General features: G+C 42.9%; 1 protein-coding gene across 1 annotated transcript; it reads left to right on the forward strand.

The window, feature by feature from the left end:
- The first annotated feature begins 5,700 nt into the window (after positions 1-5,700).
- LOC124691978 (PI-PLC X domain-containing protein At5g67130-like) lies at positions 5,701-12,821 on the forward strand. Its single transcript, XM_047225283.1, has 7 exons — positions 5,701-5,889; positions 6,008-6,142; positions 10,002-10,100; positions 10,190-10,490; positions 10,582-10,805; positions 10,901-10,987; positions 12,411-12,821. The coding sequence occupies exons 1-7, from the start codon at positions 5,701-5,703 to the stop codon at positions 12,588-12,590; spliced, it is 1,215 nt and encodes a 404-aa protein (XP_047081239.1). The 3' UTR covers positions 12,591-12,821.
- Positions 12,822-13,260: the final 439 nt, after the last annotated feature.

The raw sequence follows: 13,260 nt of genomic DNA on the forward strand, positions 1-13,260 counted from the left end.
TTATATAAAGGGGGAGTCGAGGGACGAGGAGATCATCGAATCATTGTCTGCAAACCCTAGTTTTCATATTCGTCGAGTACTTTTCGGCTGAAACCTTCGAGATCTACTTGCCCTCTACTTCTAACTAAACCCTAGCCTACAATTCATAGGCATTGATAAGTTAATCCCTTGTCAGTAAGGAAGGTCAATTCCACTTCTTATCTCTGAGCCAACCAACTCTAGTAGTTCAGACAATGGACTCCAATCTGAATCATTTGGTGCATCATCTTTGTCATGCTCCTGATCTCGTGTGCAACCGTACTAATCGTTCTTCCACGACCTTCCTTCTTGTTCTCCGAATCAAACCCCGAACCGACACATCATCGGAACTTGTTTCATTGCCGAAGGAGTCTTTCCGAGATTGCTAGATGGTCCATCGTTTGATTTCCGAGGAGTTAGCCTAGCAGATCTTCTTGGTAGCGGTTGCAAGTAGTCGCCTTGGTGTTTAGTTTGTTCATCTTCCCCGATCCTCTAGTTTTCTCGTTTGTCAGCTTCCTCATTTGCATCATCTTCGACACCCTCGTTGTTATCATCTACATTGTCGCAAGGCCTCTTCCCCGAGGTTGCTAGATGGACCATCATGGGATTTCTTAGGTGTTAACCTAGCAGATCTTCTTGGAGGCGGTTGAAAGTTGGATGTCGGGTCCTCGTGTCGTTCATCTTCCCTAGTACCTCCAAGTCCTATGATTGTCATTTCCGCCATCCGGGTCATCTTCATCTCCTCTCGTTGTCATCGTCTTCATCTTCCCTGGTGTCATCATCATCATCGTCTTCGCCATCACCTGTCTTCTTCAGATTCATGTTCTCCATTATTATCATCATCACCTTCGCCATCACCATCAACCTCATCATGAACAACTCGCATCTTTCCGTTGCCTCTTCCTTCTACCTTCCTCGTTCTTGATCCATTAAATTCGCAAACGATTCGACAAAGGTGCCAAGTCTATTTGATATGTCTCGTGCACAGCTCCCCACAATTACAGCGATTTTTCGTTTCTTCCGCATATATAAGGCAACTTAGTAAAAATGCACATGGACAAAATTTGGTTTACTATGTAACCAGTAATAGTACACAACTTAGGTGCAAGTGGTAGAACAATTTATACGAGTTTGGAAAACTATATTTTAGACCATGAATGCAACTTAATGATAGCTCATTTACAAACTTAACAAAATGTGTGTATGCAGCTTACAAATAGTTGGTATGCAACTTAAACATAGCTGATTTACAAAAACTTAACCACCGTGTGTATGCAGCTTAACAATGAGGTTGGTATGCAACTTAATATAATTGTATATACCAATTTATTATGTGCAAAGATACAACTAAGCTTATATGTGGAACCATCAATACCGCCGACAAAAAAAATGATGCAACTTAAAGGGACATGGTAGGCAACCTCGCAAACCAAATGATGCGCTACTTCACATAAAAAAATCTGGTAGCCAAAGTGAGTACTAATGGTAGGTAACTTGGACATCAGAACATGCAAGTTCACTCGAGGCCATTCAATTATGTTCTGGTTAGGCACAATGCATGCAACTTAAAATATATTGGGTATGCAACTTTGTATACCTCGCTTGAGAATTTCCGTGGCAACTTTGAAGATACAAATTCTTCCGTCCTTGTCATTCCAACGAAAAGAGAATCTCTTAAAGTAGCACCAACTGTTTCTTTCAACTTTTCATGCAAACACACAATGAAAAAAAGACAAAAAATCCATGTTAGTCAAAAAACAAGTATATGACAAGTTCACTAGTTCACCGGTTGAAAACACTTACTCTCAACTTCCCAAACTCGCCATTGCCTTTAGAGTCCTTGTGCATAACATTTTGTATGAGCCTATCGTTCCATGCTGCAGCCCGAATGGGGCACTCTTCATCAGTTGGGACGGGCTCATCAACAACCAATGAATCAAGATAAAGGATCTGCAAAAACAGAGGAAAACATGATTTGGTTTCAAAGAAAAGGGAGAATAGTTCGTATCGTGAAAACAATATAGCATGGATCACAAAAAAATGATTTGGTTTTTCAAGTTTACCACTAGGTGATGCAGGCAACAGCACACGGATTTCTTCTTCACTCCCATCTTCTTTGCTTCAGCAATGATTTGATCAATTGCAAACTGCGCAAAGTTTAACCGGCGGAACTGTTTGAGGTCAACTAAACTAGTGTAACATCTGGGACTTATAGTTGGACTCGTTGTAGGGCTAATGAAGCAGCTAATTACTCCAGCAAAATATGCACGGAGGAACTTCATATCTGCTACTCCCCCATGTCTGAAATCATCTTGCACCAATCAACAAAATCTGGTGCTGAGCCACTTTCTATTCCATACTCTTCGTTCATGAACTTGATTGGATCAGTTTCCATTTCATAACAAACGGGCATTCCTTCATTCCGGATCCCAAAAATCCTGGTGTAGCTATCAGCAGTAACTGGAATGCTTCCCCTACCAGGAATGGCAAGCTCGCTTCTTATGGGATCGAAGCATGAAAGCACCCACATACTCAGGTCAACGGGCATTTCTTTAGCAACAACCTTTAACATTCCTCCCTGCACCCATTCTTCAATGAGATCCTTTTGAGCTTGCACAAGAATCTTGTTAAGTTTAAACAACCTTGCAGGGGAAGCACGATTCCTTCCAAGCTGAACATAAAAAAAGGAAATGTTAGTTGAACCAAAAAAACCATTGAATTAGGGACCAAAAAATATATAAAACAGATTAAACGGAAAACTCCATATAAAAAAACAAAACAAACCTTAAAGCGTCGGGCAGCTGCAGGCTTCGGTGCTCGCATTTCTGGTTGGATTGACAATAGATTTCCCGGCTTCGAAAGCAATTGGTGGATCTGCTGCTTCGTCACGTCGAGCTACTTGTTTCTCGACAACTCCGTAAACTTGTGGTAACCGCAATCGGGACCACCTATCATTATCCTTGTTCATAATTTCAGATTTTTTGACACTCGTCGAACAAAGAAATTGCATTAAACAACTAAACCTATGCAACTATAATCAACCTATACAACAAAAACAGCATCCAACTTAAAAATGTGGAGCTACACACAAATCAAAAACTAAAACCTGAGAAGTCTTGAGATGTGATGTTAAGTTGCATAGACTTATTGTTAACTTGCATATCAACTATTGTTAAGTTGTATATTCACTAGAGTTAAGTTGCATCCATTGTCAAAACAATTGAAAAAAGGTGTAATGGACATAATTGCCTATTTTGAGCGGCATAGATGATTTCTCCACATCAACTATCCAAGTAGTAGTATTTTAGCTAGCACATTTATGGTGAGGATGCGCATTGTGAATTGTCAATAACTTGGTACCATTATTTTCTAGTACCGTTTCTGACTTATTTTCAATAAAAACAACTTAATTAAATCGTTAGACAACTTAATTAAACAACTTAATGGTGATCAGAAACTTATTGGTGCCATAGGATGTGCAGTTGTTGCCGATAGCAATTTATGTTACATTCAGCAAATAGGAACAAAAAGGAACAAGTGTGTCAGCAATGATCAATACAAAATGTCATTCCAAAATGCAAAATGCAATTCGATAGTAAGCAATGATCAAATGCAGTTGTTGGTGGAGCAAGGCAATTAGTTGGATTAATTAAGCAAACTTAGTGGTGCTCAGAAACCAACTTAAGCCAGATTCAGAAGCCAACTTAAGCCAGATTCAGAAGCCAACTTAAGCCAGATTCAGAAGCCAACTTAAGCCAACTTAAGCCAACTTAAGCCAGATTTAAAAGCCAACTTAGTTACATTCGCAAAACTAACTAAACTATAAGATGAACACATAATATAACCCTACAAAAATATAGGTTGAAAAAGCCAACATAGTTAGATTCAAGTAAAACAACTTAAACGTGTTCATAACCCACCTAAGCTATAAGATGAAGAAAAATGTAAAATCTAGCGGGTGATGTAGACGAGTTCGAGATTAATGGAGGAAAATTCATTACATGGATCTCTGGATTCAATGTTCAGTCATGTTGTTAGCCACGACTCGATCATTAGACTAAAATGTGAAAAAGACGAAATACAATACGAGATAAGTTCGATCTGTTTCAGTATACAAATTAAGCTGCATTTGGTGTAGGCTTTAGCAAACATGCCACTCTCGTATAGAGAGTGCAGTTCTACCGATATGCTGTGCAAATCAAAGTAGTACCCGCCCCAGCTTCGACAGACTAGACCTATAAAAACCAGGGGCTACCACACATATATATCTGGTAGCAGTTACTAGGATTTTTGCAGCACTGCATCAAACACTACTAGCACACAAAACAGTAATTCGAGCAACAAAAATAGAACCCCAACTATGTAACCAAATTACTACAACCAAGCACATAAAACACACACAAGCAGCTTCCCGGAAAAATCCCCACGAAAAATAGTTCATACTTGGCTCGAAATGCTCCACAACAACATACATAACGAACTAATTTGCAGGGATTTGACAAACGTAAACTAAATTGGATGAACAAGAACCAAAATTTGCGAGGATTTTCGCTAGAAAGTACCTCAAAATCGCCGAAAACTTGGTGACCGCGCACCCCGCCGACGACCGCACCTAGATCCCCGCCTCGTTGATCACCACCGCCACGCTCACCGCCGCGGATCTCGACGCCCGGCTACCGGAGTGGCCGCGCTTTGCGTCGACAAGTGGAACGGCTAGACCTCTCCCGCCGAAATCGTCGTCAAATCCCGACGGGAAAGCCTCACTCCCCGACGCAGAGCTTGCCGCACTAACGCGCGGCTCACACTGCGCCAACGAGCAAAACCTTCCCTACGGCGAGAAATTCCTCCTCGTAGCGTCCGAGATCGCCGGCCCCCGCCAGCTGCGAGATCGCCGCGCTCCGCCACCGGAAATCGCAGCCAGCAGAAACCCTAGCGCGAGATGAATCGTGGGATCGCGACGGAGTGAAGAGGGCGGAAGGGAAATGGTAGACGAAATCTTAGGCGAGGAGACGGTGTCTCCGAATCCAGAAGGAAGAAGACAAAAAAGGTTAGGGAATGGGTACGGGTCCAGGTGGGTTTCGGTCCGGATCCAGGTGCTTTTCGGTAACCAGACCGGCGTGCAATCCGTCCGTCCAGCGCGAATCGAACGGCCCAGAAACGAGTGCTCAGTTTAACAGGGAGCATCTAAGCACTTTTTAGCAATTGGGTTCGCAAAAAAAGAAGTTGTAGATGTAGATGGGGAGACAGATGGACGGGAAGCAGGAACATGTGAGAACAGAGAACGGGTTTTCCCCTTGAAAACTGAATCCTTCTCGGAGAGATCGTGGGAAGGTTGCCATGTCAAACTGTGAGATCTGGAAGGCGCGTCATGGAGATAACCGACGACGTGGTAGATAACCGGCGACGTGTTGATTAGTACGACGACGACTATCAATCGCCGCCAAGACGATACTCCAGCACGGCTTGCAAACTCCATGGCCACGTTCCGTAATCAAATCTTTTTGAATCCTCGGCGCATTAGTTAATCGGATTAGACGAGTTACGAGTATTATTAAGCAGGCAGTAGTAAGTAACCAACCACCCCTTGTTGGGACTTGGAGTGCTCAACTAGTCGTGTCGTCCTCCCCGCGCCGAGGCGAGTTGGTAACTGCTGCCACCGCGACGAGGGACGACGCCGACGCCATGGCCACCTTGCTCCGCCTGCTCGCCTTCGCGCTCCTCCTCCTCGTCGCCGCGGCGGCCGCCGCCGCGCAGGAAGGCGCCGAGTGCGCCTCCTCCGCCAACTGCGGCCCGAGGATGCACTGCGCCGCCTGCGGCGACGGCGGGGCCGGCATCTGCGCGCGCGCCAGCCCCGTCGACCCCCTCACGCACGTACGTAACACTCGCAATGGTGGTCTGTCTGATTCGGTGCAGCGGATTGCTGCTGCTTATCAAGATTGGATTTTTTTTTGAACTGACGCTCCTCCGTCTCCGCCGCCGCCGCGCGCAGGGCACGGGCCTCCCGTTCAACAACTACTCCTGGCTCACCACGCACAACTCCTTCGCCATCACCGGCGCCGTCTCCCTCGCCGGCACCAACGCCATCTCCCCCAACCAGGAGGACACCGTCACAGCGCAGCTCAAGGTTTGTTTCTTTCTTTGTCTGTTACACCAACCCGCCGTCGCCGCCCTAGCTTGTTGCCAACGCTTTCAGTTTCTCCGCCCGCCGCCTGAGTACCGGCGAACCCCCGCCGATCCCACGCCAGCCTGTGCCTCCGGATTTACTCCATTTCCATGTGCTGCTGCTGCGGTGGTACCTGCCGCCACCTAACCTTATCTCACCGCTATTTCCCATCTCATCATCTTATCGTTTCCTCGTTAATGGCTAAAATCCGCACAACCAAGGAAATTACTACTGCTACATTTAGTAGTGCGGATCACAAGGTGGCATTTCCTTGGAAATCCATACCTACGCCAAAATGCCCTCACATTACCAACGGTGATTGAACTAAAACTGTAACCAACTTCTAAATTAACCAACTTAATTGTAGTTTATTTTACAGCAAACGAGGCTTGTAGCTTTGTAAGCAGGCTTTAATCATGAATCTCGTTAAGTTTATTCAAACATTTCTGATTTCCCCGATGGTGAAATGTGCCTTCATAGCTAAGCTACCACCTGCCCCTTTGATCAGACAAAGTAGGGCCCCTTTAGTCCAAAAGCCAGAGCTCGCACAATGTTCAGCTGTCCTACCTGCCCTACCTTTCTTCCTTTGGAGGAATATATCAGCGAAATCCACAAAAGCTGCCTGCCCAACACATATACAAATGCCTTTTGTATTACACTTGACCCATGCTCTACTACTCCACTGTTTCCTGTCCTCTTTCCCATTGCTTTTGTTTGAATTTCAGTCCAGGTATCTACACTTTTTTTTTCGCCGCTCTGACCCTTTGCCTAAAGGCCTCTACATAGTAGAGGATGGGATGTCCATGACAAACCCACATTAACAATTTGAAGTATACATGTATAGAAAGAAACTTTTTAGTTTTTATGGTAACTTGTTCAAATTGAGTATTGAAAAGAATGCATGTGGATACTAGTTATAATAGTCTGTTGTCCTTTGCGCATCACTATATGTAGTGCTGCTCCATCGCACTATGGATTATGCTATGTATGAAACTGCGAATAACTTAGCCATTTGCCAGATTTCTTTAAATACATAACCACAAATGCCAACTACCTTAGTATTTCGGTATAGCTAATGGCACCATCTGAAATCTGAACATGTGACATACCAACCTCTGTTTGGTCTACTTGCCAGCTCACAGAGATTCTTGTCAGTATTGGAATTGACCTTGGAACTCAAATTCAGTAAATTCATGGTGGCTTGACTAGGCTTATTGGGTTATATCACTAACAAAGATGCTCAAAAGATAATTTTCACAACTACATTCCCTGTAATTTCTGTATTTTCAACAACAAAACAGTGCTTTTCATAAAGCACGATTATCTTCAGTGAAAGATAAATTGAAAATAGTAATTATCTTCTGTTCTGGAAATACAGAACAGAAGATAATGCCACCAGTGACACTGGTGTTTCCCCGTTTCTCCATGGAATGGCTTGATGGTTGATGCGACTTGTACATGGTACATTCATTTATTGTCTTTTGCCTATTGAGCTGGCTCATGAAGCCAGGGCAGTGTTTAATGTATTGAAAAACAAGATGATTCTCGGAACTGATGATTGCCTAAGAGCAATTCCAATAGTATAGCCAACTGTTGGCTATAACAAGATGTCATATCATTTGTAGTCATTTTTTTGAAGCTGTACAGTGAGTTTCCTCACTGCTTATATTTTTATTGATTTTGGGTATAAAGAAATAATACAAAGTGCTAGAGAATAGCACAAAAGAAGCAAAAAAAGACTAAACTACACTATGATACAGAGTATTCACAGAAAATTCGTTACCCAGGCCTTAAGGCCAGAATAAGTCTTCCTCTTAGCTTTATGGACCAGAAGTGCCAATTCCTCCTTGAATTTGAATTTGCAGCGGTAGAGGTTAGGAGCACGTCCTTTGAATATAAAATCATTTCTAATCGTCCAGATAGACCAAGAAATCAGCATAATAATTTCCATGAAGAATGGCTGTTGTATCTGTAGTTTTAGGCTCTGGATCACCTCTTGAAGTACCAGATGCCCATTAGAAAGGGGCAGCACCCACCCAGGACATAAGTATTGCCAGCAATGAACTGCAAAGGGGCAAGTGAAGAACAAGTGATCCCTTGTTTCTAAATTAGTTCCACCACACATCACACAAGTGTAGTCAGGCAGGAAGAATCGCTTGCGCTGCAACATAGCCCTAGTATTCAGACGATTGTGAGATAGAAGCCAAAAAAATACTTTGTGCTTCTCTTGGCAGCAGCTTTTCCAGATCCAAGAAAAGACAGGTAACACAGGTCCTTGGTTCATCAGATCCTTATACATGGATGAAACTTTGTAGCCTGGAGCAGCCGAAGTTACTGTCCACTTATCTGTCTCCAAGGAGACTTGTGTATCCTGGATGAGGCCTAAAAGTTGCTGATATTCATCCATAGCCTGAATAGTCAAGGGTAAATGGAACAGAGATGAAATCTCCTCAGTGAGTAGCACCTTCCTGACTGAAATTGTGGTGTCCTTGGCAAAAGTGAAGAGATAGGGCCACTTTGTAGAAAGCACTGTATCATTCCATAAATCTGTCCAGAAGAGAACAGTTTCTCCACTATGCAGTGTACAAGATGATTTGGCCTTGTAAACATCCAGATTTTTCAGACAATCTCTCCACCAGAAGGAAATCTCTCTTTGTCTGAGTGGTGGCAGAGCAGATTGATAGTAAGACTCCCATACTAAATGAATCCAAGGAATATTTTCTTTATTGTAGAACTTATGGAGATGTTTCAACAGGAGGCAGTTGTTCTGAACTGACAATTTAAGCACGCCCAGACCACCTTGTGCTTTGGGACGACAAACTAAATCCCAAGAGGCTAGGGGAGGAGTTTTACTACTGAGATCTTTATTTCTCCAGAGACAGTGTCGTCTATATTTGTCACATTCATCAAGAACCCATTGATACAGTGTCGTCTATATTTAGTCATCATATAGCTAACATGTACAATAGTTGGCTATAAGAATGTAGTACTTTACTAATATACGGCCCACATTTCACTCTCACAAGGTGCCTAGGAGCACGTGCAAGAGCTGGCTATTGCATAGTAGCCCACCTCCCTTCTCTCCTCTTCTCTCTCCTCCAACTCATCTAAAATATATTATTTAATGTCTTATAGTCAGCTGACTGGACTCTATTGTACTTGCTCTAATAGGGGTTGTTGTAATCATGTCGGTTCAGGTATTATGCTGTGAAGGTGTTGATTGCTTTGGTCTGAAGGAAAGGAGTGGACCACATTTAACTAATTTATCTTGCCATCCTGCCGTTTCATTTTCCCAGTCAGCGTTCTGAAAGTAGAAATTTCATGTAAAAAGTTTTTACAATACAGTGTTGATGATGGTGAGACTTGGAGTCATAGGTCTTGTTTTTGGTAGTTATTTCTAGCCACGCGTCACACGTAGGCTAACATTATGTTGAAATAATGAAACAAGCCAATTTTCCTTGCAGTATTCTGCTTGCCCTATAGTATCTAGTAGAAACTTCCTGAGCTGATTTTGTAACAGAAAAAACGAAAGCTGAAGAAACAAAAGAAGAAGCCAACCCAAAACGATTTAGTAGGCTGCTATTATGTTTTCTTTTGTTATGCAGACATGTCTTAATTTCCTACTGTAAAATGCAATTGGTTTTAAACTATAGGTTTTATTGGGGTGATTCCGGATTATACAAATATACTGTCTATTTTCAGTTGTTTCTATACACCACCATGATACATCTTTTGGTGGTTCAATCATACTCTGAATCGTGGACTGTCAGTTGCTATTTGAAAATATTGACCTTGGGAATCTCTACCTAATTATGTGCAGAATGGTGTTAGGGGCCTGATGCTTGACACTTACGATTTCAACAATGATGTCTGGCTATGCCACTCATTTGGCGGGAACTGCTACAATTTTACAGCATATGTAATATTATCTCATCATGAGTTGAACAATTTCCTCTCGTAAAAAGCATCTTGTTATTGTATATCTGATCTTGAGTTGGTTCTGTTCAGCAACCTGCCATCAATGTCTTCAAAGAAATCCAGACGTTCCTTGCAGCGAACCCTTCGGAAGTAATTACAGTTTTTCTGGAAGACTACACTGTTGCAGGTTCCCTGCCAAAAGTATTCAATGCTTCGGGCCTCATGAAGTATTGGTTCCCGGTGGCAAAGATGCCAAAGAGCGGTGGCAACTGGCCTTTGCTCAAGGAGATGATTAGCAAGAATGAGCGTCTGATAGTCTTCACATCAAAGAAAGCCAAAGAAGCAAGCGATCAGATTGCGTTCGAGTGGAGCTATGTTGTAGAAAGCCAATGTAAGATTCGAACAACAAAATTCAGAATGTGAAGCTTTTATTTGCCTTTTGTGGCTTCCTCTGTTGATATAGTTTTGCTTTGTCTGTGCAGATGGCACTGAGGGTATGGTAGAGGGTACATGCCCAAATCGCGCAGAGTCTCCTGCCATGAATTCCAAGAGCCAGTCGCTTGTTCTGATGAACTTCTTCACAACAGACCCGAGTCAAACTGGGGTTTGTGGGAACAATTCAGCACCACTTGTTAGCATGTTAAAAAGCTGCCACGATCTTTCAGGCAACCGGTGGCCCAACTACATCGCTGTTGATTTCTACATGGTAAGCTAGCATGCAAACTGTTTCGCTGGTTCACTTGGATGAAGTTTATTTAAAAAGTCAATCAGTTTGGTTTCTTATTATTTGAAATTGTGCAGAGGAGCGACGGTGGAGGAGCTCCCTTGGCTACTGACGTGGCTAATGGCCATCTAGTATGTGGTTGTGACAACATTGCTTACTGCAAGGTAAGGACGCATTTGTATTTTTATTTGCATAGGTTGCTGAATTATCAGAAAGTAGTCATAGTAATACGAAAGCCATGAAGAACAAGAACTCAGTGCTGTAGATTGCTTTAGCCTATACCACATTTCATGCTATATCCAAGACAGGTAAACAGGGTTAATTGGATAGATGCCACTACAATTTCTGCCTATTTGAAAAACGCCACTACAACTTTCAACTTTGGAGAAATGCCATTGCAATTCTGTGTACATTTGATAGATGCCATTACAGCCACTTAAACACATATATCAGACTATATGCTCCATATTTTCAAGCGTAAATACGTATACATGGCGGGGTCCACCCTTGAAATTGCAGAAATCATACGATAAATAGTCATAAAATATAATTAGAGAATTACAAATAGATCTCATATTGCTCCAGGTTGCTAAAAAATCTCATATAGCTCCACGTTCAAAATCCCATATAGCATCTACATCATTCGTTTGGTGCTCAACATCTGTCATTTGGCTGGCTTGAACTGGCAAATGCTGGGCACTCAATCGCTTGAGCAAGCAAAGGAACGGACCGGTAGAAACTACACTTTCCGTTCCAGCCAAAGTGAGCAGTTGTCCGTCCTGGGCTAAATAATCTCCTCAATGTATCTCAAATTGCTTGCTCCCGCTGCACCCACGGCGAGAGAGGATTTGGGGCTGCAGACTACAGTCGTCGGGTCCTGGCCGCCCCATGCTCTCCACCGTCCGTGGCCACTATGCTCGCTGCCTTCCACAGCCAAAGGAAGAGAGGCTCTCAGTCTAGTCATCTTTATCCTGGTGGGCCTGACAATGTATACGACTGAAAATACAGAGTATATTGTTTGCGACATGTGTTTAAGTGGCTGTAATGGCATCTATCAAGCGTACACAGAATTGCAATGGCATTTTTCCAAAGTTGAAAGTTGTAGTGGCGTTTCTCAAATAGGCAGAAATTGTAGTGGCGTTTATCCAATTAACCCGGTAAACAAACTTGCAGCTAATTGTGGTTGTGACAACATTGCTTACTGCAAGGTAAGGACGCATTTGTATTTTTATTTGCGTAGGTTGCTGAATCATCAGAAATTATTCATAGTAATACGAAAGCTGTGAAGAACAAGAACTCAGTGCTGTAGATTACTTTAGCTTATACCACATTTCATGCTATATCCAAGACAGGTAAACAAACTTGCAGCTAATGAAAGAGTGAACATTGCTCTAGAAACAACTGGTGATAGGAATTTAGGAACCGTCAGTCTTACAGTGCTGTTATATTATCTCCCACTCAAACAGAGCTCCGATCCGTTGCATTTCTCGCAACTTCTTTTTGGATTTTTTTTTTGCAGCTTTCATTAAGATAATGTTGTTGTGTTTCTTGCAACTGCATGCTGATGTTGTGACCTCTGAATTGCAGGAAAATTCAACATTCGGAACCTGTGTGGTACCTCCATCCCCACCGCCGTCGCCACGCAAGGCTCCAGCCAAGGGTGGAAGCACAGGTGGTGATTCCAGTGCGGCGACTGCTTGGTTTCCGCACTTCCAGTGGAGCTGCTTCTTCGGACTGACATTCCTGGCTCTGCTCTTTCTCTCGTAAGGGCTTCAGTTAGCGGGGTGTGCCATTGTGCTGCTTCCCCGTCCTGAGGATTTTTATTCTTCACTTTTGTCCTTGTACGAGTTTCATTAGTTTGTACTGTCTTTGATCACGATATTCCCTGCGCTGTAAATCATCCCTTAGCTTACCAAGATGCGACTGATCGATGAGTTGTAAATCAAATATTTCATTTTTGGTTAACAGAGGCATGTGTTGCCTCGGAGTTCTGGTATATTTCCCACATGGCTTGTTGTTCGATGGTTTCCCTAAGAAATATGTGACATGCTACATAATTCAGCCTAGTGATGATGATTAATTGAAAACAGTTAGGAGAATTATACTAATTCCAAAATAGAATTTTCTGTTACTGTAACTATACAAAAGATTGAGATCCACAATTACATGAATCTGATCGAGTGCTGGCGAAAATGGCGGGCCCCTCATCTGACTGACCGACTGACTGATAGGTGAAATTGCTGGTCCAAATCCAGCACAGCATTCAATCAAGCAGCAGACAGCATCATGCAATCAGCAGTACCACAGCTATTTATTCACATCACATGGAGTTGATTTCGGCTCTGTCAAAGATTGTCCTCAAGAAATCATGTCCACTTTATTTTCAAAGAAACCCCAGGTCCTATGAACTTCACATCACACGCCAGTTCATTCTGAA

The sequence above is a fragment of the Lolium rigidum genome, chromosome 1, assembly GCF_022539505.1.
Source record: "Lolium rigidum isolate FL_2022 chromosome 1, APGP_CSIRO_Lrig_0.1, whole genome shotgun sequence".
Classification (NCBI taxonomy): domain Eukaryota; kingdom Viridiplantae; phylum Streptophyta; class Magnoliopsida; order Poales; family Poaceae; genus Lolium; species Lolium rigidum.

Coding starts and splice junctions, on each gene's coding strand:
- LOC124691978 (XM_047225283.1), top strand. CDS start 5,701: ATGGCCACCTTGCTCCGCCTGCTCGCCTTCGCGCTCCTCCTCCTCGTC. Junction 5,890..6,007: donor CCGTCGACCCCCTCACGCAC/GTACGTAACACT, acceptor CGCCGCGCGCAG/GGCACGGGCCTCCCGTTCAA. Junction 10,806..10,900: donor TCGCTGTTGATTTCTACATG/GTAAGCTAGCAT, acceptor GAAATTGTGCAG/AGGAGCGACGGTGGAGGAGC.